Source organism: Patagioenas fasciata, chromosome 16, assembly GCF_037038585.1.
Source record: "Patagioenas fasciata isolate bPatFas1 chromosome 16, bPatFas1.hap1, whole genome shotgun sequence".
Lineage (NCBI taxonomy): Eukaryota > Metazoa > Chordata > Aves > Columbiformes > Columbidae > Patagioenas > Patagioenas fasciata.
The window spans coordinates 14,486,781-14,513,808 of NC_092535.1; the positions used below are offsets into that span (position 1 = coordinate 14,486,781).

Here is a 27,028-nt window from a genome sequence, read left to right on the forward strand (position 1 = left end):
GACCCCTCGTGGGAGCACAGGGCTCCAGCCCCTCCTCACCTGTTACACCAGTTAAAGAGCAGCCAGTTCATTCCCTCCAGCTGATACTCCCGCAGCTGGTTGCTGTTCTTATACTCCCGGGACTTCTCCAGTTTCTGCCAGGAGTCAGATGCTGGGCGCTCCTAGGAGGAGAGAGCAGGAGCAAGGTCCGTGGGGGGAAGAGGCTGATGCTCAGTGAGGGCAGGCCCTGCTTCTGGGGCTGCGCATCGGGACAACCCCTCACAACAGTCACTGACAGCTGATTCACAGCAAGGTCTGGGCCATCAGATCCCACCCTCAGGTCCTGCTAACTAACCCGTCTGGAGGGGAGGATACGGGGCTTGCACTGCAGCAGTGGGGACAAGAAGGCCCCTGCCTGCCCAGGGCAGCGAGCTGCCAGCCGGGTACGTTACCTCTGGGTACGTTACCATGTGCTTGATTTCTGGAGGGATTTGGAGGGCTTCGGACTCTTTAATCTTCCCTGGGTCGACATCCTCCTCCAGCTCCCAGGTGCTCTCCTCGTAGGGCAGCGAGCACCACTTCACCAGGTAGTGAGTGACCTCCTGCAGCGCGGAGAGAGGCTGGGGGTCAGCGCAGGGCTCCGGCCGCTCACCCCCTGTGTCTGGGCGCAGTCCTCCATTCACCCCTGTGCCAAGGGGTCCCCGGGGATGTGCAGGGCTGGGAAGGCCTCAGGGTGCTCAGAGATGACACGCGATGCAGGTTGTGGGTCTGGGCCTCCTGTCCAGCCTCCTTCCCTCCCTCCACGGAGGAAACGACACAGCCACGTACCTCCCTGGTGTCAGGGTCCTTCGTGTGAGCCACCTCCAGAATTCGATCTACCTCCACATAGTCTGGGTTGAACAAATCTTCATCAGGCTGTGATAGCAAAGAGTAAAAAGAGAGGTAAGTTCAAGGTGATTCCAGGGTTAACCAGATGGCAAGCATGAGCAAACAGCTGCAGGACACCTGTCCCCAGGACGCTGCTCGCTGTGCGCAGCACACCAAGTGCCCTGGGCACAGGTACGTGACATCTGTCTCTGGGCAAGGAGGACGCAGGAGCCCTGCAGAACACAAAGCTCTTGCTTTAGAGCAGCTGCGGGCTCCACGCTGCCCTTGCTGGGAGGCAGGAACGTCCTCTGCAGCCCATCTGGCCCCAAGGTACAAAGCCCTGAGCTGCACGCTCCAGCTTACGTGCAGCACCCAGAGCTGTAATTGCCACAGCAGAGCCACACACAGCACCCGCTGAACTCCTCTGCAAGGGACAGCGCTGTGTTCCCTGTTTCTGCCTCTCCTCCCCACCTTCAGCTCGGCTGCCACCAGCACAACTGCTCCTGAGGCTCATCTTCCTGCCAGGAGTACCTGGGGTGCAGCGGGCTCTAGACTAGCAGTTGTCCTCGAGAGACACACTGCCTAGGGCTTGGGCAGGAGGAAGGACAGGATTCTATGTTCACAGCTCCTCCAGTCCCAGTTAGTCACAGGAAAAAGCATTTGCTCCTTGCTAAATTGTTAGTGGTACAGTGCATTCCAACACATGCTTTTCCTCTGCATCCTGGGAAAGACCCCAAACAGAGTCAGGACTCAGAAATGTGTCCCACACCCCCAGCATTCCAACTACATTCATGGAGAAATTTCCATAGCCTACTGGCCTGATTTATACTTGTAAGGGGCAGTTTGAGGAGATCCAACAACTGTCTCCAAAGCAGCAAGATAAATTATAGTACACCTTGCATATTAAACAAGATTAATCTGCTTACAGAGCAGAGCAGGCAGGAGCTGCCCTAAGCCCAAGTATTTATAGCTCCCTCTCTCCCACAGCATCTCTGCTCCACCATGAAAGCACCTCCAGCGCTGCACGCTGCCCTCCCTCGCACTGAGCAGGGCTTCCAGGGTTGGCAGTGCCTTGCAAGTGACATTTGTCACCCTGCCCACACCTCTGCCAGTGACACTGTGGGTGTTGAGGGCACTGTCACAGCCCCTTGGCTCCAGCACCCCCACCCGCTCACCCTCCTCTGCTGTGCCCTGGTTCAAACCAGCCTGGAAGCTCAGGGTGCCAGGCTGCTGCCCGGGCACTGCGGCGGTGCCAGCGAGGGGGCACGGGCAGGGCTCTGGGCAGCACCCCGACATCGCTGAGCTACGGCACAGTGCGCCCTGCCTGCCCATCCCCAGCCTGGAATTTCGGCGCTGGAGGCGCCAGAGGCAGCGCGCAGCTCTTGGCCCGCTCAGCCCCACACGGGGCCCTGGAGGGCTGGGCTTGGGCGCAGCTGGTTGTCACGCTCAGCTCTCACCTCTGTAAAAATATGTTTCATCTGAGCCTGCTTGTTCCGGAAGCGCTTTATCTTCTGGGAGATCCTGGGGTCCTTCTCCAGCTCCTCCAGCGTTGCCCACTTACAGTGAAGGTAGGAGCTGTGGAGGAAAAAAAATCAACAAAACACGACCAAAGAGGCTGTTGGACCCAATCCCATCCACCACGCAGACCAGCAGGGACCTCGCAGCAGCCTGGAGAACACCCAGCCTGCGCCTCGCCATGTGAAACCCCAAACTGGGGGAAGCTGTGGCCCAGGTACCGGCCAGAACTGAGCACTGGGGCTGCAGCAGCTTTGCTGCTTCGCACTGCCGGGGCTGGCTCAGGAGGACAGGGGCAGCGAGACGGGGAGCCGGGAGCGCACAGCCCTCGCTCCTGCACGCACAGGGCCCACTGCCGTGGCACCACAACGCTGCACGTACAAGTTCCTGTACTTGACGTAGAACTCCTCCATCTCAAATGCCAGGCCTCCGGGATGAGCCTGTAACCAAGGGAAGGAGAGTTAGTGACAGTCGGAGCCTGTGCAGAACCATGGGGGCATCCTCTGTGTCTTGGGCAGACAGTGTCCCCTGTCTGGCCATGGGCTGAGCCCCACGGCCAGGGAGGGTGGCCAGGCACCCAGCACGCTGCCGGCCCCACAGGCTCGGTGGCCTCAGAAAACATGGAGTGAGACCACAAGGGGGACTCAGACACCTCCTGGGCATCAGGCTCATCTCCAGGGGCTTTCTGGTGCCCGTGGCAGGAGAGGTACCACTTTGATCCCCCACCCAGAACGGTGCCAGTCTGGGCACACCGCAGCAGCACCCTGCGATGAGCGAGCGCAAGGAACAGCACAGCAGCACCAATGCTGCTACGTCTCATGTCCCTGCTGCTGAAGGCAGCCAGATCCCGTCTCCTCCCTCTGCCCAGGGACTTCCAGCCCCACTGACACCTCTGCCACTCACCTCCTTCTGCACCATCCTGGAGGCAAGGATCTTCTCAACGATGTTGGCATCATCCTCAGGAGGCTCCTGGGGACAGGAGAGCACAGCACTGTTTCACCGGCTCATGGTGTGGTTTGGCTCTGGCACCCTCCAGCACAGAACAGCGTGGGCTCCTCTCCCAGCCCACGAGCCAGCGGAGCCGGCACTGCGGGAGCAGGACAGCTCATGCAGCGCTCATTTCCCACACCTGGGCATCCACCCTGGTACTACCGAGCTCCAACCTGACCCTGGCCACAAAGGCTGGCGTGAGCATGGCCGGGGCACAGCGCTGCCATCGCAGCCACATCCAGCGCTCCGTGCTGGGAGCTCCCACGCTGACCTGCAGCCCAGACGGCTCACACAGGCCTGTGGCTCAGTGCTGGCTGCCAGAGGAGCCCTGCGCCGCCCCAGAGAGCTGCTGAGGAACATGGCCGGGATCCAGCGGGGAAGCCTGCAAGTCCAAGCCATGGGGGAGCAGCCCTGGGGCCTCAGCACACCCACGTTGCCCTGCCAGGTCAGCCCTGACCCCGGAGCAGCCTTGTGAAGAGGGAACTAGAGAGGGACATGGGAACACTATGAAAACAATCAGTGACCATTATTAGTATCTGGCAGCTTTGTTAGAAACAAAGGGAGGGAATGAGCTGCAGGATCTGACACACTGACCAGCAGGAAGGAGCTGCCAGCACCGCTGGGAGCAAGCGCTGAACCAGCGGGCAAAGGCGGCAGGGCTGCAGAACCTGACCTGCAGTGACATCGACTGGCCCCTGCCACGCTGTCCAGAGCCCTGCCACACTGTCCATAGCCCTGCCACGCTGTCCAGAGCCCTGCCACACTGTCCATAGCTCTGCCACGCTGTCCATAGCCCTGCCACGCTGTCCAGAGCCCTGCCACACTGTCCATAGCTCTGCCATGCTGCCCAGAGCCCTGCCACGCTGCCCAGAGCTCTGCCACGCTGCCCAGAGCCCTGCCACACTGCCCAGAGCTCTGTCACGCTGTCCATAGCCCTGCCACGCTGTCCAGAGCTCTGCCACGCTGCCCAGAGCCCTGCCACGCTGTCCATAGCTCTGCCACGCTGTCCATAGCTCTGCCACGCTGCCCAGAGCTCTGCCATGCTGCCCAGAGCCCTGCCACACTGTCCAGAGCTCTGCCACGCTGCCCAGAGCCCTGCCATGCTGCCCAGAGCTCTGCCACGCTGTCCATAGCTCTGCCACGCTGCCCAGAGCCCTGCCATGCTGCCCAGAGCTCTGCCACGCTGCCCAGAGCCCTGCCACGCTGCCCAGAGCTCTGCCACGCTGTCCATAGCCCTGCCACGCTGCCCAGAGCCCTGCCACGCTGCCCAGAGCTCTGCCACGCTGTCCAGAGCTCTGCCACGCTGCCCAGAGCCCTGCCACGCTGCCCAGAGCCCTGCCACGCTGTCCAGAGCTCTGCCACGCTGCCCAGCACATCAGCTTGGCTGGCAGGTGTCAGGCTGGGCATCTCTACACTTTGAGGCACTGATGGAGAGCAGCGGTGTGGGCAGAAAATGATGACCTGGCACCTACAAAACCTTCGGCTGGCAGAGCCAAAATAACAGACCAACCTCACAGACAGGAGCTACAGAGACAAGAGCCAAAGGTGGGCACGGGCAATGGTGGGTCATGCCTCCAGGGACATGTCCAGCTACATGGCATGTTCCAGAGGCCTTAGCCTCCAAGCAGGAGGGGGACAACTGGATGTGGACGCCTCTTGCCCATCCCTTTGTGCACTCACAGTCCCTGCACAGCCTCCCAGGCAGGCACATTCTCACCCCATACGTGTGCTGGGATCCCCCACTTTCTTGATCCTCAGCACTGACACCCTCAGGATGCTCTGTGTGGGGCAGGCGGCCCTGTCACCCCAGCCCCACATCCAGCCCTACCTCTGCCTGCCATGCCAGGGTAGAGGCGGAGAGCGCGGAGGTTCGCTCAGCTCCCAGCACAGCTATTGTCTCGCCATCATCATCCACCACCTTGAAATCCAGGTCCTCGTTGTATTTCCTCCTCTTCACTTGCCGTCCTGAGCGGCGTTTCTGTGTACGGGATGAAAAAGGCATTCATGGGGGGGTGGGCAGACCAGGCACCTCCTCCTTGCTTGAGCAGAGGAAAGAAAACCCCAGGGCTGCCTGACCTCCAGCCCAACCCCTGCCCCAGTGGGATGGAGGTGGTGGGAAGAACAGGCAGCCCTTGGGGGCAAACTGATGTCTCCAGCACTGCCTGACCCACACAGCTCCACCAGCCCCAGAGCCCCGAGGCAGAGCAGCCCTGCGGGACACGTGCAGCTCCCCAGCCCTGCAGGGCTGACCTGCCTCTCTGCGCTGTGGGAGCAAAGAGCAGCTGCCCGGAGCCATGGAGGAGAGGGAAACTCCAGGGTGAAGGACAAGCAGCACCCAGGGCAGCAGCGTGCACCCAACCCAAGGCCGCCAGCTGCCGTTAAGCAGGGTGGCTGGCAGATCTTTGGGTCCAGGGTCTACCAGCCCTGCTGCTGAAAGTGCTCTCTGATTGCTGCACCCCAGGACCCAGATCTCCCCCCACTCAGAGCCAGCCAAGGCCTCTGGACGTACCTGGCTGTCGGCTGACTCTGCAGACTCCTCTGGGCTCTGCACGGATGGGCTCAGGAGACCCTGATCCAAATCCGAACTGTCCACTGGTATCTCATTTTTCCTCTTCCCTTTCTTCTTCTTCTCCACAGGGGTGTCCTTGCTGCCAAGACAGACTGACAGTTAGATCTTGTCCTAGGGATCCCGGGGAGAGCCAGCAGGCACCCACACAGGGCTCTGCTCCCACCGGATCACCCAGAGGCCGCTCAAGGCTCCTGGGGCACCCTCAGCATTGGGATCCCCAATCAGTGATGCTCATTCGTCACCATCGAGTATTTCTGCATCCAGCTCCAGTACACTGGGATGAAAGTGTCCACCTGGCCATCTCTGGTGTGGGGCAGGAAGGGGCTGGGGGCTCCCCCCAGCCAGGGGAACAGCCCCACAGGGCTACATGAGATGGGGTCCAGCTCATGGCCAGCTCCTTTGGCATGGGCAGCCCAGACGTGTGAGGGCAGGACGCTCTGGATAGCGTCTCAGGTGATGAGGAACCAGGCCAGCTTCCCCCTTCCAGGCAGGGTGGCCCCTTCTGCGACCACCAAGTCTCCAGAGCAAAGGCAGGTCCTGCACAGAGCACAGCAGCATCTGCCCCAGCTGGAGACCGAGACTCAGACCCGCGTCCAGCGCGGGTGCGAAGAGGTTCTCCCCACCAGCAACCCCAGCAGGCCAGGGCAACAAGGCACCCACAGACACATCCTGCTCCAACGAAATCAGGGATACAGCTCAGCAGCTCCAGGGGCAACCCGTGTCCTGGCACCCCCGAGACAAACCTTCTAGCCCAGTTTGAGAAGGACTGGCCATCCAGCCGGCAACCTCCCAAGTGTGCTGCCCAGCCCTGCCAGACCTCGGTAAAGCTTACAGCAGCGTTGAGGCAGACGCTGCTCCAGTTCGTGGTTTGTCGTCCCTGACCCACAGCACCGAGTCCCCTCCCGGGACAGCAGCTGAGCAGCCGCTGGCCTGTGCCTTCAGCCGGAGGGAGATAAGGCCCATGATCGCTATGAACACGGGGAGGATGCAGGTCCCAGAGTCCCACCGGTGCAATGGCCAACACGTTGGTCACCACCACCTCCTAGGGCTGCCCGGGAGGCTCCGTCCCACCAGGAAACTGTCCTCCATGCTCCCTGTGCATCCCACCCCCTTCCTGTGAATACAGAACATGCAGACGCACCCAGCCCCGTGGCACGCTCTGGGGTCAGGGCCACCCGTCCCCGTGTGGCACCCAGCACCCACCACAACCTGCCCACGCAAGAGAAGTGCCCAGGAAGCACCAGCGTAAAACAACGTCTCAACGTGCCCGTCCACCCTCACTCTCTGCAGGGAACTCAGCTAAGGGAAAGATCTCAAAGAGCTGGTGCCTGTCCCCAGGCTGAGCAATGTCCCCTTCCTCACTCGTGGCCCCGCCATCTGCCCGCTCCACAGCCCAGACCGGCACAGCGGCAGAGGAACAGTTTCTTACAAAGCCGTGTCGAGGTTTTACCCACATCACATGAGAAAGATCACTGCTCGCCTGGGGCCAGCAAAAAACAAGCACTTAAAAATCCGCCGTTCAGGCCAAAAACGCCCCGGCCATGCACTCACACTTCAATTAGAGGCCCTGAAAGTGCACTGCGAGCATTGCTGCCACCCGAGCAATAACTCCCGAGATATTGATTTGTAAGTCACAATTAACAACTGCTTCATTCATGAACCAGTAGTTGGCTATGATTAGAAATAATTTAGAAGAAATTATGCTACCATTATCCGCCACTTAGAGGACTCCCAGCAATCATCCCATCTGCGCCGAGGCTTCCCCCGCCTGCCGCTCGCCTCTCCCTCCCTGCGCTGCCGGGCCCAGCCAGCGGGCACAGGGGACACGGCCCTGTCCCTGCAGAGCTGACACCCATGGGTGCCTCCGCCCCACAGCCGTGCCTCCCGTGGGTGGTTTGCTGGTGGCTGAGCCAGAGCCAAGGTGACAGTCCCACAGGAGGCTGGCAGAGCGGCTGCGGAGGGGGAAGCTGCCAGGAGGACCCACGGGCTGGACTTCCCAAGCGGCAGGGTGGACCTGATCCTCCTGGAAGGTGGGGGTGAGCGGGACGAAGCTCCACAGGCCCAGGCTCCACTGGGACGGGGCATCAGGAAAGCACAGAGCTCTGTGGCACCCCCACACTCCCACGTTTGGCTGCATGATATGTTATGGAGTTACACTGACACCCAGCACAGCAAGTGGATCCCCCTTCAGTGCCCTCCTGGTACCCCCAAACCGCGCCGTGCCTTCGCAGGAGGGACCAGGGTGTCCAGCTCTGCAGCCGGGGTTCCACTGCCACAAGCCCCACATCCAGCACCAGGGCCTGACCCCAGCTCCCCACGGCAGGTCACACTGTCACCATCTGCTTTAGCGCCCTGTGAAGGCACCGCTGGCAGCCCAGGGACCTGCCAGGTGGCTCCTGGACTGGAGCCCTGAGTGCCTCCAGGACTGGAGCCCTGAGTGCCTCCAGGAGCCCAGGCATCCACAGTCTGCTCCTCCCCAGGTTTCCCCTGATTTAGTCTGGTCCCAGAGGTCTCACCATGGGGGTGGACTCCTGTATATGGCAGTTTCTCACTGGTGGAGCAGAGATGTCATCAGGAAAAGCTTCTAGCTGTGTTCCTCACCCCAGGATCCTCCTCGGTGCCCAATGCTGCCTTTACATGGGCTTCGCCCTTCCCTTCCCTGCCTGCAGCCCCTCTCCTTCCCTCCTCAGGCCTCCTCGGGGCCTTGAGAGCCCTTCCCTCGCCCTGCCGGCACTGTCCGCTCGTCTGTCCATCCCCATCTGCTCCAGCTCACTGGCCCACGACAGCTCAGGGTTCCCCCACATGCAGAGCCCCAGGCTGCAGGGACACCAGAAGTGACAGCGCTGCACAGCCCTGGGACCTGCTGGGGACACAGCACCCAGCCCTCGCCCTGCGGAGCTCCGTGCCAGCCTGGCATGGGAGCGATGCTGCCCCACTCCTCCCCTTCCCCACAGCTTCTCTTGCCCACCAGCCCACACCGATGGCACCACCGGCCCCCCTGGCGCCAGCTCCACATCTGCGGTCAGCGAGCTCCAAAAGAGCCGGGCTGTGGAAGACCCCGGGCTCGGTCCTCGCGCTGCACACGTGTCCTGCGGGCAGGCACGATGGGAGCGAGGTGGGCAGATCCTGCTGATCCTGGGACGCCCATTCTGGTGACCACTTCCAGGAAAGTGCCCTCAAAAAGCTCAACCAAACTGATGTTTTCCAAGAAAGGCAGGTTTTGTTGAACAATTCCCAGCTGGCTCCTACACTAATCCCATTTACAGCAGAAATATATCCACCCTATGGATTATTCACAGTACAGGAGGGGGGCCCAGCTCCAACCGATAGGCCTGCTTTGCACAGGCCTCTCCAAAACCACTTATTCTCGCCAGTCCACGACAGTAAACCAAATGACGCTGGTGCTGCTGAGACCTGCTCTGCTATCTGCACACATTCCCAATTAAAAAGCAGCCAGAGCTAAGAAATGAGAGCTTCTGGCCAATCAGCCTGTTAATTAAAAGGATGAGGAATTACCGGAGGCTAATGCATGGGCTGTGCAGTACAAGGGAGTCCTCAGGCCTCCCCGTGCTGCCAACCTCGTCTGCCGGCACAGCCCCGCAGCCGCGAGGGAAGGACAGGTCCTGCTGGCCAGGATGGGGAGAAGAGACAGGATGAGCTCCAGCATCCCCAAAGCTGAGCCGAGGGAAGGCCAGGCTGCCGAGCCCCGGGCGTGCGGGGACCCTCGCCTGCACAGGCAGCCCGGGGTCAGGTTCGGCTCACTCACATACCCACTGCCTGCATCCCCAAACAGGCGTGACAGGCACCGTGTACCTCGCTGGCCTGGTGAGACACCTCCCTGCGGTCCCTCTGCCCCTCAGGACACTCAGCACAGGATCAGGCCAAGGAGGAGCCAAGGCTTTTTGGTCTCTTCTGGACCTGGGGTCTCAAGGGCCTCATCCCCCAAAAGGGCACTCACATGTCCTGTCTCTGTGTGGCTAGAGGGCTCATCCTGGCCTCCCGACCACCACGTCCAGCCAGCGCACCTGCAACGTGGTGGCCCAGCGCGGATCTCTCGGTCGAAGCTCCTGCAAGCCCAGAGCCCCATCCACACCGGGCACAGAGACCAGGTCACACCACCACCCACCTGCTCTTCCTGGATCTTGCTCTGGGGGCAGGCTCAGAGCCGCTCTTCTTGTCTTTAGGCTCCTTGGGGGCTTTGGGTTCCCGAGGTTTCCGGGGCTTCTTGGCCACCTCCCTCTGCTTGGGCTCCTTCGGCTTCTTGGGTTCCTTGGCCTTTTTAGGCTCTTTTGGTTCTTTAGGCTCTCTCCTCCTCTTTGGTTTCACCTCCACAGATGCTTTTTCTCCCCCTTCCTGCTCTCCCAGATCCTTTTTCTTCCGTTTCTTCTTCACCCCCGTGCCCCCACCCCCACTGTCCTGCATCCCGTTCTGGGTGCTCGTCCGCTTCTGCGGAGCCTCGTCAGGCTCCTCCTCTGGGCACTGGCACTGGCCACCCGTGTCCATGGCTGTCACCGTCACCTGGCCGGGCACCTGGTCCTGCTCCTTGCTGCTGCCAAAGGGGTCCTGCGCCTCGCACTCCCAGGCATCCGACATCGGGGAGCAGCTCAGTGCTCTGAAGCTTGGCGGCTGCAGAGAGAACAGAAAGGCGGCGTGTGAAGCAAATGCCACATATAGAAATAGCAAGTGCTTTAGGGGGACCTGCAGCCCCAGACAGGCTCTAATCACCTGGGCGCAGCGCGAGCAACATCCCTCAACCTGCGGGGGTCTATGGCTAATGGCCACCGCATACAGAGGCAGCTCACGGGGGAGGAAACCTCTTCCCTGCCCAACAGGGGCTCACAGGCTGGAAAGGCCTCTCAGTTCCCCCCAGCCCATGCAGGTCCAGTGCTGGCCCCTCTGCTGTGCCCCCGGCACCGTCCTGCCTCTGATCACACCCCACCTGCTGAGCCCCAGAGCGACCCACGCGCCCAGGCCACCTCCTGCCCATTGCACAGAGCCAGGGACTGTCCCAGCAGGGCACGAGAGGGCATTAAGGATGCCTTGTAGTCTCTACAACAAGAAACAGGCCCCCAGGTCCATTCAGGGGGGTTAGACCTGCACCTTTCCTGGGAGCTGCTGGGTGCTCGGGAGCCAGAGCTGCTCTTCCTGCTCCAGCTCTTCCTTCATGTCCCATGAACTTTCCAGTGCTGGACACTGACGGGAATTCAGCTGTCTCTTGGCACGCTCTGCCATGGCAGCCCAACCAGAAACAGCCTGAAAAGGCCCAGGTGTGCTCAAGCAGCAGCAGGAGTGTCTGCCACCAGGAGCCCGGGACTGTCAGCAGCGATCCCGGCTCCTCAGGAGCAGCCCGGGCCAGCGGGGCAGGCAGGGGACAGCTGGAGGAAGGGAGCTGTGGGTGAGGGTTCACAGCAGGGACCAGAGACATCCCTTCCAGCAGCTGCCAGAGGGGCACAAAGGGCCGGGCAGAGGAGTAGCTGTGCACAAGGATGGGGAAAGGAACACGTCAGGCTCCAGCCCAGCTGCTGTGCAGTGAGCTCCCATCCCCAGTGCCCCGGCACAGGCAGCGCCTGGCCCTGCCTGCACGCTCGGCCGGCCCACGGCTCCCTCTGCTCTCTGCCTGCGGCCGGGGCCACGGCCGCACCCATCCCTGGGGCACGGCTGAGCCTGTCCCTGCGCTCTGCCCCGGCAGCACCAGCATGGAGCCCAGCGGGAGAGCCAACCCCACATCCTCCACAGGAGAGGGCAAACTTCTCACCCACAGCCACCCAGTCCACTCCTTCTAACTCACACCCAGCCATGTCCCAGCGGAGCTGCGGCCACCCCGGCCTGGCTCAGCGCCGCAGGGCTGCAGGTCAGCACCAGCCCGGGCCCAGCAGCGTGACCAGGGCTGGAAGCTGGTCTGCAGATGGGTGTTTGGTGGCTGTCCCATGAGTCTGAGCCCCTGCCAGGCCTGTCCTGCCAGCCTGGGGGTGGCAGCCCCTCGCAGGGAAGCTGTGGGGCTGTGGTGAGCGGCCCTGGTGGTGCTGGGCAGTGTCGTGCCCGCAGGGATGGTGGCAGCGCTGGCCCCAGCGCCCACAGCTGCCCCGGGCCAGGGGTGCGGGTTCCTTCATGAGCCACTTCCCTGGTGCTGAGGTGCCGGTGCCTGTGTCAGCAATGCCTGGCCCCACGGAGCCCCAGCACCATCCAGCTCTTCAGACATCCCCAAGCTGCAGGAGAGAATGTAAATGTCTGCATCCCATGGCTGAGAACTGGAGTGGTCAAGGCACGGGCCACTGTGTGTGCTCAGATTTCTGATTTGCATTAGAGGGAAGCATTAAATGAAACAAAGGGGAAAAGACACCCGAGGCACCTCCAGCCCCCGAGGCACCTGCAGGTACCCACAAGTGGGGCTGCTGGCACGTCTGGCACCAGCCGGGCCGGCTGCTCCGGCACCCCTGCCCACCCGCGGCCACCCCTGGCCCTCTGCCCTGGCTGCGGCTGCTCCAGCGACCTGCGACGGGGAGATGGCCACCCTGTCACACGGACAAGCCACCAAAGTGCACCCAAGCAATTGAGAGGAACCTATTCTGGACTGGGAAAAAATCAGCACTAGACATGCTGCCTCTGAGCCCATGGGCTGAGCAACAGGATCAGTCCCAGCCTTTGCATTCCTCAGATCTTGCAAGCTCGGGATCAGCTGGAACAATTCACTGGATTAGCTACAAAGCTCACAGACCCCCAAGAGCACGGATCTCCTTCTGCTTCTGCACTAAACAGCAGCCAAGTGCAGACACCAGACAGAAAGCAAATCTTCAGCATGGCTGCACAGCAGGAGGGTCAGCTACTTCTTCCCAGCCACAGCTTGTAGCCCTGAGTCTCGCAAGGGGCCGCTGGCTTCCAGGCAGACCACCCAACGGGCAACGGTCTGGCTGCGGCAATGCAACAATCCTGCTGCTCCTCCTGCATCTCCTCCGGGCTGCCAACGGCCCCCAGCCGCTGGGTGAGCACACCACAGGGGCAGCACAGACGTGTTGATACAGGGAACTAACTGACACCTAAAAAACTAACGCTTAAGGAGCTAACCCTTAAAGAGCCAACCCTTAACCCACATAGAATTGCCTAGCTTAGAGTTTTGTGTAACTTATTGTATGAGAAACAGGAGATCGCTGATGACTTCACAGGCCTTGCAAAGATAAAAAACCCCTATCTGCATCCTTGGGTGAACTAGATAACAGAATCCTGGGCACAGGACAGGAGATCAGCCAGTTCTAACCTCATCAGTCTGAGTCCCAGCCAACTCAGCACACAGGCCAGAGCTGAGAGCGCACAGCGGAGACCCCGGCCCACGACCACTGCACAGGCGCAACCAGGAGGGACCGGAGGTGGAGACTATGGAAATGATTTCCCGGAACTCATTGTGATAAGAACCACCGTCTCGGGGACTGGTTACGAATATGTACAGGCATTCCTAGAACTTTCATGAATATGTAATACTTTACCGCATTTAACCCAGCTCGCAGCTGCTGGAAATTTACACACGTCTTGAACAGAGCTATCCCGTGTGTCCAGCGCTGAATAAACACACCTCTTCATAACCTCACAGGTTGTAAAGCAATTTCCGTGCCTCAGCGTCCACCTCGGCCACCTCCCAGGCAGCGCTGCGGCCCCAGCGCCAGCAGTGCCGGCACTGTGCCACGGGATGTCCCGTGGGCATCACCGTCACAGCTGCTGTGGCACCGGGCAGCAGCACCTGCCTCCAGCTGGAGCAGCCAGAAGGTCTGGTGCATGTCCTGCCATGGAAGGGCCACCAAACACCAGCCTGTGGGACCGAGCAGCTCATGGCCAGGGCTTGAGCAGGCACAGGGAAACCACGCAAGGTACTGCCAGCCTCAGAAACCCTCCAGCACCCAAGGCTGCTTCGTTTCTCTTGAGGGCAAAAGGCTCCATGTCATGTTCTTACAAGTCCATGGCAAGCTCCCGCCATCCACATAAGCACAAACCTGCAGCCAGAGCTCGGCACACTGCTGTGAGCCAGGAATGGGCTTTTCCTACTTCCCTTGATGAGGTTCAGTTTATCCTGGCTTCTCGTCAACAGGAAGAGCCTGAGAACGCAGTGCCAGCGTTATCTGTGCTCCTGCGTGGCTCCAAAGCACGCTCACAGCCGCAGGAGCACTGTCCCCGACCAGCCGCGGCCCTGGTGCCACCGGGAACCACCACCTCTGCTTCCACAGGGCCGTGTCACTCCGACACTGCTGCAGCACACTGAGTGGCTTGAGACACACATCCGCACGAGCCATCAGGCTGCCCATGGCTTTGCCTGGGCTACCGGCCACCACGTCTGCAGGAACAGCCAGCAGTGACACGCCAACACTTCCCTTCGCAGGGGAGAAACACAGGAAGCTTCAGGAGCCTAAACCTGGCACATCGCAGCCCCAGGATGCTTGCTGCAGCAGGCGGGCAGCGCAGGCAGTGTGGGCAGGGTGGGCAGGACAGGCAGGGTGGGCAGCGCAGGCAGTGTGGGCAGGGTGGGCAGGACAGGCAGGGTGCGCAGCACGGGCAGTGTGGGCAGGGTGGGCAGCACGGGCAGTGTGGGCAGGGTGGGCAGCATGGGCAGCGAGCTCTGCCTCCCTGTCTGCCCAGCCTGACTGCAGCTCGGAGCTCCAGCAGCAGGACAGCATCCAGACCACAGCTGCATGAACCCAACCGTAACCACGAGCACCAAAGCACCCGGTGACATTCTGTACTACCAGCTGACAAGGTATGGGAAAAACCTGCTAATGTTGTTTAAATCATGCTGCCCTCCTAAGTGGCTTTTAGTTCTCAAGGTGTGAGAGCACCTTGTCACCTGCTCTGTTCCGTTCCCTGTTTTGCTGTTCCCCATCACATCCTCCCCCTGCAGAGCTCTCGGCCCAGCTAAGGGACAGGTGACAAGTCCCCTTCTCCTCGGGCCGGGCCAGCTCTCAGACATCATTCTGACTCATCGTTCTCCCCTTCCCAACCGCTGGATGTGCCTCTGGGACAACCTGCAGGCAGACCACAAACTCTCTGCCAGTGTTTTATAGACCCCTCCAGAAGCGGGGACACCCCGAGCAAAGACACACAAGGCTGGTTCCCCCATGTGCATTACCTGGCACATCGTAAGATTCTTCTTCAACTCTTCAGACTCCGTTTCCATTTCAGCACCTCTGATGACCGCAGGAATCAGCTGGTACCTTGTCCCCTGCTCTGTACCATGAAAACAGAGACATTCTTCCTGTGATTTGCCTCCTATTCTTTAACTAATTTACAGGATCACCTCTGATTAGGACAATGTAAAAGCATTTGGTGACAAACTTTCTCGGCAGTGGTGTGGGAGCCCCTGAGCACTGAACAGCCCAGAGCAATCCCAGCCTGCGATGTGGCCATCTCCAAAACCCCGGGCAGACCGCAAGGACTGACTTTGATTTACAAAAGCCATGCTGACTATTCACCAGTGTAGTATTTTCATAGACAAAGTGTTAATTCTAGTTCCTAATGATTTATCCAATACCCAACTAAACCTACTGTCCTTTAGTTTCACACTTGCTGCACCTCCCCTTCCATGGACGAGGCCCTGATGGGTGACGGCCCCCAACACTATTTATTAGCGATTCCCAACATCTCATCACAATTCTAGAGCAAACACCATCAAATCCAGGTGGCCTGTGTTACTTTGCTACCAATGTCTTTATCAAAGCCTTTAATTTACGGGCGACTCCGATGGGCCTGGCACTGGCGCTGGGTCTGGGCTGGGAGCCGTTCTGCCAACACCCCGTTTCCATGAGCACTCACTTGACACCTCAGTGCTTATTTACCCTCTGACTCCTCTTCAAGGCTTTTTAGTCCTAAGATATTCAGAAAAAAACCCTATTATTAGACTCTGGGTCTTTAGCAAGTGGTTCCCAAAAATCTTTTCAGTCCCGCCTTGTTTTACTTTTAAATTCCCTGAGTATGTGTCCTTTTTCTTACTACAACTTTTTACACTAAAGGAAACCAGTATTTTACATTGAACAGCCTCTTCTGCGTGTCTCTCACGTGCCTGCCTAACCATGCAGGTTTGTTGTTTCTGGGGTATTTGGGAGGCAGGGGAAGCGAAACCCTGACCTGCAGGTTTTGGGAGGTGATGCCCACCTCTGGTACCCAGGCAGCCTCCGCACGCCCAGCGCCACTTCTATCAGTAAAGCTGTGCCTTTGCGCTGCCTCTCAACTGGCACTTTACATTTTTGGAATAAGCTTTTATGTAACTTCTGTACATTTTTTTATTCCCCGAGGAATCTTCTCTAAATTACATTTCATACAGGAAAACAAGTCCCTCGGCAGCAGCTGGAGCACAAAGTCTTGTTCCATGTGTGTAACTACTATCAAAGAGAAGGTCAGAGGGACAAAAATGTTTGAAACCTCCCCAGAGAGCCGTGAAGGCTAACAGAGAGCACTTACAATTGCACGACCCTGCCACAGCCTCAGGGTCTCAACAGCAGCTCCATCCTGCGAGGAGGCCACAGCTGAGCCCTTTTCGCAGTCATCGCCAAGAGCAAAGCCAGCTCCGCCGGCCGCCGGGCTCAGACAACATCCACACAACACGTTCTTGCCGGGCGGTGTGACCAGAGCCAGCAGCAGTGGCCACCCCACGTGCCATCTTGCACGAGTGCCAGCGTCATTCAATCCCCGCTCACTGCAGGCTGGGCCAGGCCTTCCTGCAGCCCCCCAGGAGAAGCAGGACTCCCCCAAAGAAGCCCTGCATTTGGGTCTAGGGCACAGCTCACTGCACACAGCATCTGTGCTATATGTGGAGTGTCCATGGGGACCCTGCCTGCAGGGCTCACCAAAGGTTTCCACGCTCTTCACACAGAGGCCGACGTCCAGGGCCTGCTCGCCTTCCCCCAGGGCACTGACTGAAGCCACCAGCAGCTGGAGGTGGCACCACCACACAGCTCTGCCGTCCCCAGATGGTCACACTGGCCACCACCGGCCCAGTCTGTCTGCACAGCCGGCTGCAGAGCCCCATGACAGGAGTGGAAAAGGCAGCTCCTTCCACACACAGCGTTTCAGCAGGCTGTTGAGCCGTCCTCTCTGGTGTGCACAGCATGGGCTGGTGTATTCTAGTCACTGGGTGTCCACACCCCTCATTTCCAGCTCTTAATGCAATGCAGCAGAAGCTAAAAATACACAAGTGCCACCCTCCGTCATGTCTCCGAGCAGGCTCTGCAGTCGCCATGGGATGTGTGTGATGGAGGTGGGGCCTGGCTCCATTCCCGAAACGCTCCACTGAGACACAGTCCTCAGCAACTACAGCCGGGAAGCTCCGTCCTGTGGCCGAGCCAGCCCTGGCGCGCACGTCCTCACCGCCCTGGCACAGGGCACGGCAGGGGCAGCGGGAGCCGGGGCTGCCCAGGGCTGGCCAGGCCGTCCTCCCTGCTCAGTCCTCTCTGGTCAGGGGGGAAGGCAGGAAGGAGCATGGAAAGAGGAGGGTCTGTGCAGCAGCAGGGTGAGGAGCCCTCGGGACCACGGGGGAGGACCAGGACCAGTGCTCCTGGCTGTGGGTGGAGAAGCAGGGCACCCTGGCAGCTCACCGCTCCCCTTTGTCCTTACAGCCACAGGTGCCCACATGCTGCTCAGCAGAGCAGAACTCCTCCATGCTCCATGGAAATCAGAAGAGCCCTCGAGGAGTAGGCAGGAGCCAGGGGGTCACAGGCTTCCCATCCCCTCCCTCTCCAAGAGGCAACCAGTGCTGCTCTGCTCCGACAGCCTGAACGGATGGGAGCACTTCCATGGGTCTAGAACAACGGCATTTACAGGCACGGTGGGATAACTGCATTTATTTTAGTTCAATATTTCTCAGGTTATTCAACAAGTCAGAGCTTGGCAGAAATGTGCAGAAGACCCTTCAGTGCCCAGAGAGGAGCAGGACACAGACGGGAGAGGCAGCCCAGGAGCAATGGTGCTGCTGAAGCCCCCAAAGAAAATCCATGGCTTGTTGTTGCTCTCCGAGGCAGCAAGAAACCCCCGTCCCACCAGTGCCAGCAGACAAGGACCCTGGCATGAAGCCTCGTAAGTCACGAGGGAAGCGACAGGTTTCATGAGTTAGTCACAGCTTGGTGACAAATCCACCAGATTCTCATGCATTACTAAGACGAGTCGTGCAAACACAGACCCTGCCTGCACTAACAACAGCCCCTCATCTGGTGCACCAGCTGGCAATGCCCTGCGTGCCAAGCCATCCTAACGCGTGCAGGAAGGGCGGCACTGCTGCGGGGGACTCCAAGGGGACACAGACAGGAGCTGCTCCCAGGTCAGGTCCCTGCGACACCGCAGGCTTCACAATCCACCGGCGGGGGCCATGGCCAGGACAAGGCACTTGCTCAGTGAGCCAGGGGCAGGGTGAAGGGGAGAGCACATCCAGAACCCATTCCCAAAGGAAGTTGGCAGCTCTCCTGCCATCCCTGGCCCATGTGAAGGGTGCCGGCATTTTGCAAGCCTTTGTACCCACGGGTCTGAACCTACACCTACCTCACGACCAAGGTGGAGCTTCTGCAGGTGAGAGGCTGGCAGGGAGACTCGCACGGAAACGCGTGGCCCTTCAGAGCCCTGGAAAGCACATGAGCATCTTGTCTTCTCCAGAGAGACTGCTCAATGGACTTGTGAAGGCAACAGTCTTGGTGCCATGAGGAGTCTGTTCATAAGGTGTGGGAGGTCCTGCGCTCAGGTGTCCGGGGGGATGTGGAATGGCACCTCTTGCTCGTTTTGGCTCCAAGGCCACTCAGCAGGCTCTGCAGAGCAGGGCAGGGACCCAGCCAGCCCCTCCACCACATCCATCAGGAACCCAGAGCACCCCCAGGAGCCCTGCTTGGCCAGTTCATCCAAGCACTGAACTCACAGCAGCACTTCTGACTGCTGCCCAGACCCTTCTGGGGACATCCCAGCACAGCCCCTGCACAGCTGGTGACCCCAGGAACGCTGCAGCTCACTCTGTGACATGCTGCAAGGATTGTCCTATGCTGCTACCAGTTCAGAGAGCTCAGGGGATGAGCAGCTCCACTCCTACCCCTCCTGGTTCACACCCACACGCCTTTATCTCCATCCCAGACTTTATCTGCCAGGGCAATCACACAAAACCCTTTGGCAGCTGAGCCCTCTAAAATCTCCAAATGCTGGGGGAGGACGGTTTTGCTGTGCTTAAAACCCACGTGATTTCAGCAATCCCATTTCCAGAGCGGATAACCCACTACACCAGTCCAAAGGAGTGGTGGGAACTCCTTACCTGGGTTTGGCTCCTGGAGCAGAGAGCGGCCTGGCCCGTGCCCTGGGTGCCCGGCCGGGCCAACTGGCAGGGCTGGCACGCAGGACCTGCCGCGCTCCCCTCCTCCTCCCCTGAGCCTGGCTCTGCTCCTTCACAGCGTCTTTAGGACACACTGACAAACTCCCTACAGCATCGGTGCTCCGGACACACACCTTCCTGTATGCACAGCGGCTGGCTTGCTGCAAGCTCACAACAGCACACTCGGCTTTTCCAAACCTTTCCTCCCCTTCCTCCTCGCCATGAACCTGCCGTGACGGTGCCATCTGCAGCTGCCCCCAGCAGCACGAAAATGCTGCTTCAGGGCTGGCTAGAAATGGCACCAGCTCGTGCTCTCCAGCAGATTTATCCCTTAGATCAGTGTGCAATTTAATGGTTTCCTATTAAAAGCAGCACAGACACAAATCAGCGCAGGGTGGACCGGTTTGTTTTATACCTCCAGCCGTATTTCACCCGGGCACGCAGAGCAACTCTCCACGCACGTAACAGGTCCTTTCCCTTGATCGGAGTGCTGACGCTCAGGTTCTTCCTCGGCACACAGTTAATACCACTGGCTCATAAATCTCCTCCAGTAGCAGCAGGTAGATATGAGCCAATGTGGCAATTCAGGAATGGCAGCTTGGTGGGCTGAGACTATTTCTGAGCAAGGGAAGATTCCCTGGCCAAGCTCTCACAGCCCCGCAGCCACGACCTTCCCCAGCCTCCCCGCCCGTGTTGGTCCTGGAGGATCATGTTATCAGCAGCAATCGCAGCAAACATGCGGTTTTGTGAGATTATTGTGATGAGATTCAAAGGAGAACCAATACTAGGGATGTTGAGGGAATGAAGGGTTGCTCCTGCACAGGGAACAGAACCAAATCAAGAGCATTTCCACTACTGAAGATAACCCCCACCTTGTTCAACTGCCCACATCAGACTCATCTGCTCCAGGTTGCAGCTCAGGTCAAATTCTGACCTGCTCAGCTGCAGCCTCGTCTGGAAATGCAGCCCCCCCCACTTCCACCACACATCATCTGCAACAATTCACACACAGGACAAGGTCCCCAGGCCTTGTCAGCTCAGTTGGGAGAAGGAGAGAGGGTCACAAACCTGCTTTTCTTTTTTCTGTATTCTCATTATCATCAAATCTGGGATGAATGTTATTTCTGCAAGACACAACACAAAAAAAAATTCACAATAAAGAGACTGGAGAACCTGAGGTGCTCCATCCTTCCACATCACCCCTCCAAGAGGCCGAGCCAACCCCAGTGCCACTCAGAGCAACAGAGCTGCAGGACTGAAACGCTCTCGGGGACAAGCTTGGGGACACCTGCTCTGCTGAGCCATGGCAAGGAGCCCGAGCACACATCTCTGCAGCTCGGTGCTACCTGAACCCCGCCGGGCAGGACCCACCTCGCAGCCGCAGTCCAGCGTGAAGCGGCGCAGCCGGGGCCAGCGGAGACGCGCGTCACCTCCCCAGAGCCCCAGAGCCACCCCGGCACCCCTGACAGACGTGTCGGCTGCTGCCAGCCCCGCTGCAGCAGAGGAGCGCAGTAAACAAACCCGGCTCTGCCAAGCAGCAAAGACAGCAGGGAGAGACGTGGAGAGGATGCAGGAGCTTGGGGCGGACTGCGAGCCCTCCTGCCAAGGAAGAGCTGCCAGGGGACAAGGACAGGGCAAGGAGGGAGCAGAGCTGTGCTGGCAGACACCATCTCCCCAGAAGCCGCAGCAGCCCCGGAGCAGCGCCGGGGCAGGGCCAGGGGCCGGCTGTCCCGCAGCCTGTGTCCCCAGCGCAGGAGGGGGAGCTGCAGGTGGGGTGATTCCCAAGCAGCCCCCCTTCCCCAGCCTGCCCCGAGGGGCTGCAGTTGCAAGTCCAGCTCTTAGCAGCACCTTAGTGCCAGAGGCAGAACTGCCTGTGCAAACGGGTCCCCACACTGTCCCCCACTAGTGGAGGGGACCAAGGAGGGATCTATGGTGATACAGAAATCCAAGAGCTCTCTGGGGCGAAGACTGTTCCGCAAGTTCCCCGCTCCACGGCTCAGCACCCTGCCCCCCGTGGCACCTTTTGGCTGGCCTCTCCCCATGGCCACAGCTCCCTGCAGGTGCTGCCCCAGCAGCTGCACCCACACAGCACCCAGCGCACCTCTGTGCACTGACACCCACCCCAGCGTGCGGCTGGCGGGCGAGCGGACACGCAGCTGCCCAGGCCCGATTCCTCTGGACTGGGCGTAGAGCGGACACTGCCAGACGCAGGAGAACGCCGGGCCCAGCACTTCCCTCCTGCCGCTGCTGTGTTGGTAGGAAAGCCAGGAGCAGCCCCGCCACACATGGGGCGGTCGGCACCGATCCCGGGTGGATGGGGCGTTGCTGCAGTTCCCCGGGATGAACACGCTCACCAGCCACACTCAAGGTGACACAGTGAGGTGACAGCCCCGTGTGCTCCCCGCAGCAGGCCCAGCCACAGTACACTTGACGGAGCTGCTGGGGTTTGCCCAGAGCACCCTGCTCCAGGCAGTAGACGCTTTTTGGGGAGCCGAGCCCAAGCAGTTGTCTGCTCCCACAGTGCGAGCAACGGGCGCTAAAGAGCCCAGAGCATTTTACAAGGGATTTAGATACAAATCCCACAAACACCTGCCTCTTGCTCCCCTCCCGTACCACACAAACCTCACGCCACAAGCCACAGCAACACAGGAGCCTCCCACGCAGCTGCCGGACTCGCTCGGCACAAGGGCAAGCTCGCACCGCCGCCGGTCTGCAGGTGAGGCCCAGCGACCCCCAGCACCCCCATCATGTCTCCCTCCCCGACAGCAGCACCTGCTGGGCCCAGACCTCACCAAAACCCAGAGCCATTTCTCCCCTGACCAAAGGGGAGAGCCCAGCGGGTCCTACCGGCGGGCAAAGAGGGGATGAATTCTGCATGTCAGTGCTGGTCCATGGCTCATGCCCACCGCACCACGGAGAAGAGGCAAAGCCTTCTTACTCTGATCCCAGCTACATGGAACGGGCCAGCCCAGATGTCTCACATACAGGTCAAGCTCGGTGGCAGTAAGGCAAGGCACCCAGTGCCACCAGCTGACTGGGGAGGAGTTTGATGGCATCTGTGGACAGGATGACACAGAATTTCTTTCTCATGACCGCTCCTGCCAGCCCCTCCTGTACCCCCAAACGTGCCCCAGAAGGGCTGCAGGACACGGGGCTAAGCCAGGCAGGAAGGTGTGTGCAGCTGCACCAGTGCTGCTCTCCAGGAAGGACCGGGAGGCAATTCCAGCCCGAGCGGCTGCCGCGGCTCACAATCCTGCCGGGCTCCAGCAGAGAGCAGCCCCATCCCAAGGGTTTGCTCAGAGCCAGAAGCGTTGGAGATCTGGGTTTGGTTCAGCTTTCACAGAGGCCTCTGGGCTACAGGAGACTCCAAGATGCTCACTCACCCTCCCCACCAGCAGCACAGGAGCACACTGGCCTTGGCTCACCAGCCCCTCCTGTGCCCAGCAGGTCCTGCCAGGGCCCAGCCAGCCCCTCGGCTCCCAGGTGGGAGATGTTCTTGCCCTGCCTCTGCTTCCCATCCTTTCACTCATGGATTTTCTTCTGGAGTAACCCAGAGGATGGATCCTGAGAAGGAGAAAGGATGTGGTCTGCAAGGCAGCAGTTCAGCACCACTTCTGGCAAGTAAGTAACTTTAAATCCCTTGTTACAAGTCTCTCAGTACCACGCTAGCCCAGGCTAGAAGTCTTATCCCATGGCTTACAAGGGCTTCCTTCTGTCACTCAGCTCTGGGTTTTCAGGTTTTTGTTTGTCAAAATGAAACAAACCTCAGACATTGTGGATCACACACATTTAGTGGCCTAGGTCCCACACGCTCCCCACCCGTGCACGGTGGTAGCACAGCAGCTGAGTAAGAGGGCTGAGGGGTGCTAGGAAGCCCAATGTGACAGTGAGCAAGTGGCCCAGCCCTGCTGCCTCTGCAGAGCCCAGGCAAGGGCTGGGGACCCGCTGCCATCAGCCTTGGTGGCTCAGCCCCACAGCCCCAGCATCCGCTGCTGCGCCAGCACCACCCTGCCTGGCACTGCACAGGCACCCAGCCCTCAGGCGAAGGTGGGTTCAGAGCAGGCACTGGGCAGGACGGTGCCTGCAGGCAGGGAAGGGCAGCCAGTGCTACCAGCAAGTTGCACAGGGAAGGAGCTTCAGACCTTGCTTCATGACCAGCAAGAAGGAAGGCAGGCAGAGGCAGGCTGTGCATGGACAGCAGCCGGCAGCAGGTTTGTGCCGCAGGCCCGGTGCTCCGTGGAGGGGCCGTGCAGAGCTGGGATGTTCCTGGGCTCCCCAGAGGATGGAGAGCCGGGTGCTGCTGCCCCAGAGCCCTCTCCTGCAGCCTGCTGTTCTCCTTCCCGGGACGCCCCTGCACCAGGCTGCGGTGGGCTAGGCTGCACGTTCCTAAAATCCATATTTCCCAGGGAGCACACAAGGACTCACCTGCACACACATGGCTCATGAACAACTCTGCCCAGGTTCAAGTTAGTACTGGGGAAGGGCTGCTGCAGTTCCCGGAGCACGCGGGTGGAAGAGCCCATGGCTCCAGCACTTTGCAAGAGGCACAGCAGTGCAGTCACCGGGCTGGCCCAGCCACGGCTGGCAGTGCTGGCACACAGCAACCGAGAAGGAGCTGCTGGCCAGCCCGCTGGCACGCTCCGAAGGAGCACTGGGGCAACAGGGGACGAGGGCACAGGTTCAAGAGAGGACATGGGAGAGCACAGCATGAGGTTTCTCCGTGACCGAAGCAGAGTGGTCACCTCTCAGCACACACCTCTACTCAGATTTGCACCCACGGGTGAAGGGTGGGAGGCCGGAGCTGGGCTGGGGAGGTGTCCCGCACAGCGCCCGCACCGCTGCCCGCAGCGGGCAGCGAACCGGCTCTGTCCCCTCTCTAGGCAGCAAGGGCTGCCCGCAGCTGCAAACGGAGCCACTCCAGCCCTTGGCAGGGAAAGGGCGCAGGAGCCCTCAGCACGGGCCACAGCCCAGGACAGACAGGAACGGAACGGGCAGACACTCACCCAGCTCCCTCCCAAAGCACCAAGAGGAAACATGTACAGGTTCTCCTTCTGTCTGTCCTCACATACAGCAGCTGAACACGCCAAGCTCTACGCAGGCATCACCGGCTCTGTTCAGGTCCCACCACTGGAGCCCAGCTGCTTGGCACAGCGAGCGGTGCCAGGGCCAGGCCAGCCCCAAGGCAGGGCCGTCCCTCGCTCAGCAGCGGCACAAACCACCAGCAGACAGGTCTCCTCTACGCTCCGTCCTCTGTTGCAGCTGGCAACAGCCACACAACAGTATCACCCCACCATACACCCATGTATTTCCATAGCACTGAGGCCGGTGTGTGCATCTGTTGTGATGAAACAAGGCTGGGATACCAGTTAGACCCCGAGGAGATGGTTTAACAGAGTCACCTACTCTGACCATGCGCCAAGTCACTGAGTGCAAGGAGAGGCCCAGCACAGCCCGTGCGGGTGTCAGGAGCTGGTCTCCCCGCACACAGAGGACACAGCACCCGAGTCCCCAGCGTCCCCTGCAGCTCCCGGGGTGAGGCGCCATCCTGGGGTGTACAAGGCAGTGTGAGACGCTGTGCTGGCCAGGGAGCAGAGCCCCTGCGGCTGGTTGTGAATCCAGGGAACTCGGGGCATTTAATACATCCCATTGTTCAAAATCCTGTCCTGCCATCGCCTCTTAGGGGACAAGCTGGAGAGGAGCAAAGGAACACATTAATGGCTGCACGTGCTGTGGTCTGCCTGCTGCATCCAGAGCATCTCTCCTGGCCTCAGAGCCAGGAACTTGTCCAGCATCCTGGAGGGAAACACCACCTGCCAGGGAGCACCACCACACTGGCATGTGGATATATACATTGAGAACTCTATTTAACTAGCCATTTCCATGCTAATTAAGCATTTGCAGATTAAAGAGAAACTCTAATCTCAAATGAGACAACCCAGTTTTCTAAATGAGCTTATGGTTTTCATATGGAGATCAACATGTTCTTACTAGCACATCATGCAAGCGCTCCAGGCTGCTAGATTCAGCTTTACTGCCACTGTCACAAGTGGGGAGTTTTTATTCTCCATGCCCAAGTTTTTATGCTTTTTTAACCCAAGATAATTGATGCACATCCCACACCAGCACTGCCAGCCTGCAACGCTCCCAGCACCAGGCGCTCGCGCCTAACGGGAGGTCACAGAATGTTAGGGATTGGAAGGGACCTCAAAAGATCATCTAGTCCAGCCCCACAAGTCCTCCCTCCTGAGGCCGTGGCGCTGTATCCCCCGCACCCCGCACCGCCGAGCACAGGGACCCGGCACCCGCGCTGCCTGGCTGGCCGTGCGCTCGCGAGCTGTCTCGGTGCATTTGAGGAGACGAGCGAAGCAGTGCTGAAAGCTGTGTTTTGTCCCTCCACATGAGCAGACCAGCTCGCTGTGGCACAGCCTCTACCAAGCATCTGCTGCTAGCAATGACGTTTTCAGTTACACAATTTGGGGCACATCAGGTTACTACCCTCCTCCCTTGGATTTATTTTTATTGTTCTGAAAGCACAAGACATCCCTACGACCGACCGAGCCCACATCATGTCAGAATTTCCTGTGGCTCCTGCCTTGGCTCCTCCAGGAGCTGCAGCATCTCTGCACAAGTCAAACACATCATCAGAAATTCCACCCCTGAGCCCACACCAACCCCAGCCCAAGCAGTGACCGTGTGCTCTCCCCCTCTCCCAGCCTTCCCGCACCAGTGGCCAAGCTCTCCGCTGCAGCTGGAGGACGGATTTTCCCAGTTCAGAGGCTGAGGCTCGTTAACATGTGGCTCCTGTGCCACCAGAACCCTGCAGACACGCACCGCACTCCCACCACGCAGCCCTGGACACCGGTCCTGCAGCACAAACACACAAACACCCTGTGAGAGCAACCACAGCTAATTGGGGGAGCAATCATCTACCCATCAGCACACATCCCCAGGGAGTGGTTCACCCCTGTTTTCCCTCAGAAGTGGGAGACCTTCTCAGGATGATCTTCAACTGGAGGGGCGTTGAAAATGAGCTGAGAGCAAAGGGAAGGAGAAGCTGCAGTAACCTGTGAAGAGACAGACCTTCTCTAGGGCTAGAGGAGAACTTTTAACACGTGTTCCAGAAACACCTTTCGGGGAGGAGGTCAACGTGTGAAGGAAAACCAATAAAGCAGTAACAGGGATATTCCCAAAGGCACGTGTGAGCTTGGCCTGGATCAGCCCCAGCACTCGCAGGGCTGGAGCCTTGACCATCCTGAGCCTCCCAGCACCCATGTGGCACATTAACTCATTCATGTTGGCAGAGACGAAGGAAAACAACATTTTGAGAGCGCAGCACTCAGGAGAGGCCGGGTGCTCGGGCTGCCTCTCAGCAGTGCCACAGACAGCCCTGAGCAGCCCAGGATGCTTTTCAAGATTGCACCTGATGGAAAGACAGGCTGTGGATTCCTACATACTGCTGCACGTCAGAAGGAGAGGAGGGGCCTGGCACAAAAGTCAAAGCGCCTTTCCAAACCTTCCACCATACAACATGTCTCCACACCAAAGCATCCGGTTTCTTGCTTGCTCAACACCATCTGCTGAAAACACAGCTCCGAGCAAACAAAACGCACACTTGTGTACTAACCCTCAAGTGCAATCGGCGACTGATGCACGAGCCGGGCAACATAAGCAGAACACTGAGGGCTCCATTTGTACCTGCAGCTGCTGCAGCACCATCAGACCAAGAACATGCACCCCTGCACCCGGCCTGCAGAGAGACCCCGAGGAGCACGAGAAGCATTTGGATGAAGCAGAGC

The 27,028-nt window shown here is 59.5% G+C and overlaps 1 protein-coding gene across 1 annotated transcript; it reads right to left on the bottom strand.

The window, feature by feature from the left end:
- Positions 1–35: 35 nt before the first annotated feature.
- Positions 36–27,028, bottom strand: LOC136108071 (chromodomain-helicase-DNA-binding protein 6-like). The gene is made up of 11 exons (XM_065849562.2): positions 26,857–27,028; positions 20,301–20,356; positions 10,047–10,546; positions 5,861–5,999; positions 5,180–5,329; positions 3,265–3,330; positions 2,743–2,801; positions 2,304–2,421; positions 808–894; positions 432–581; positions 36–161 (listed from the first exon to the last, which is right to left on the bottom strand). Exons 2-11 carry the CDS (start codon positions 20,331–20,333, stop codon positions 36–38), a joined length of 1,428 nt encoding a protein of 475 aa, XP_065705634.2. The 5' UTR covers positions 20,334–20,356; positions 26,857–27,028.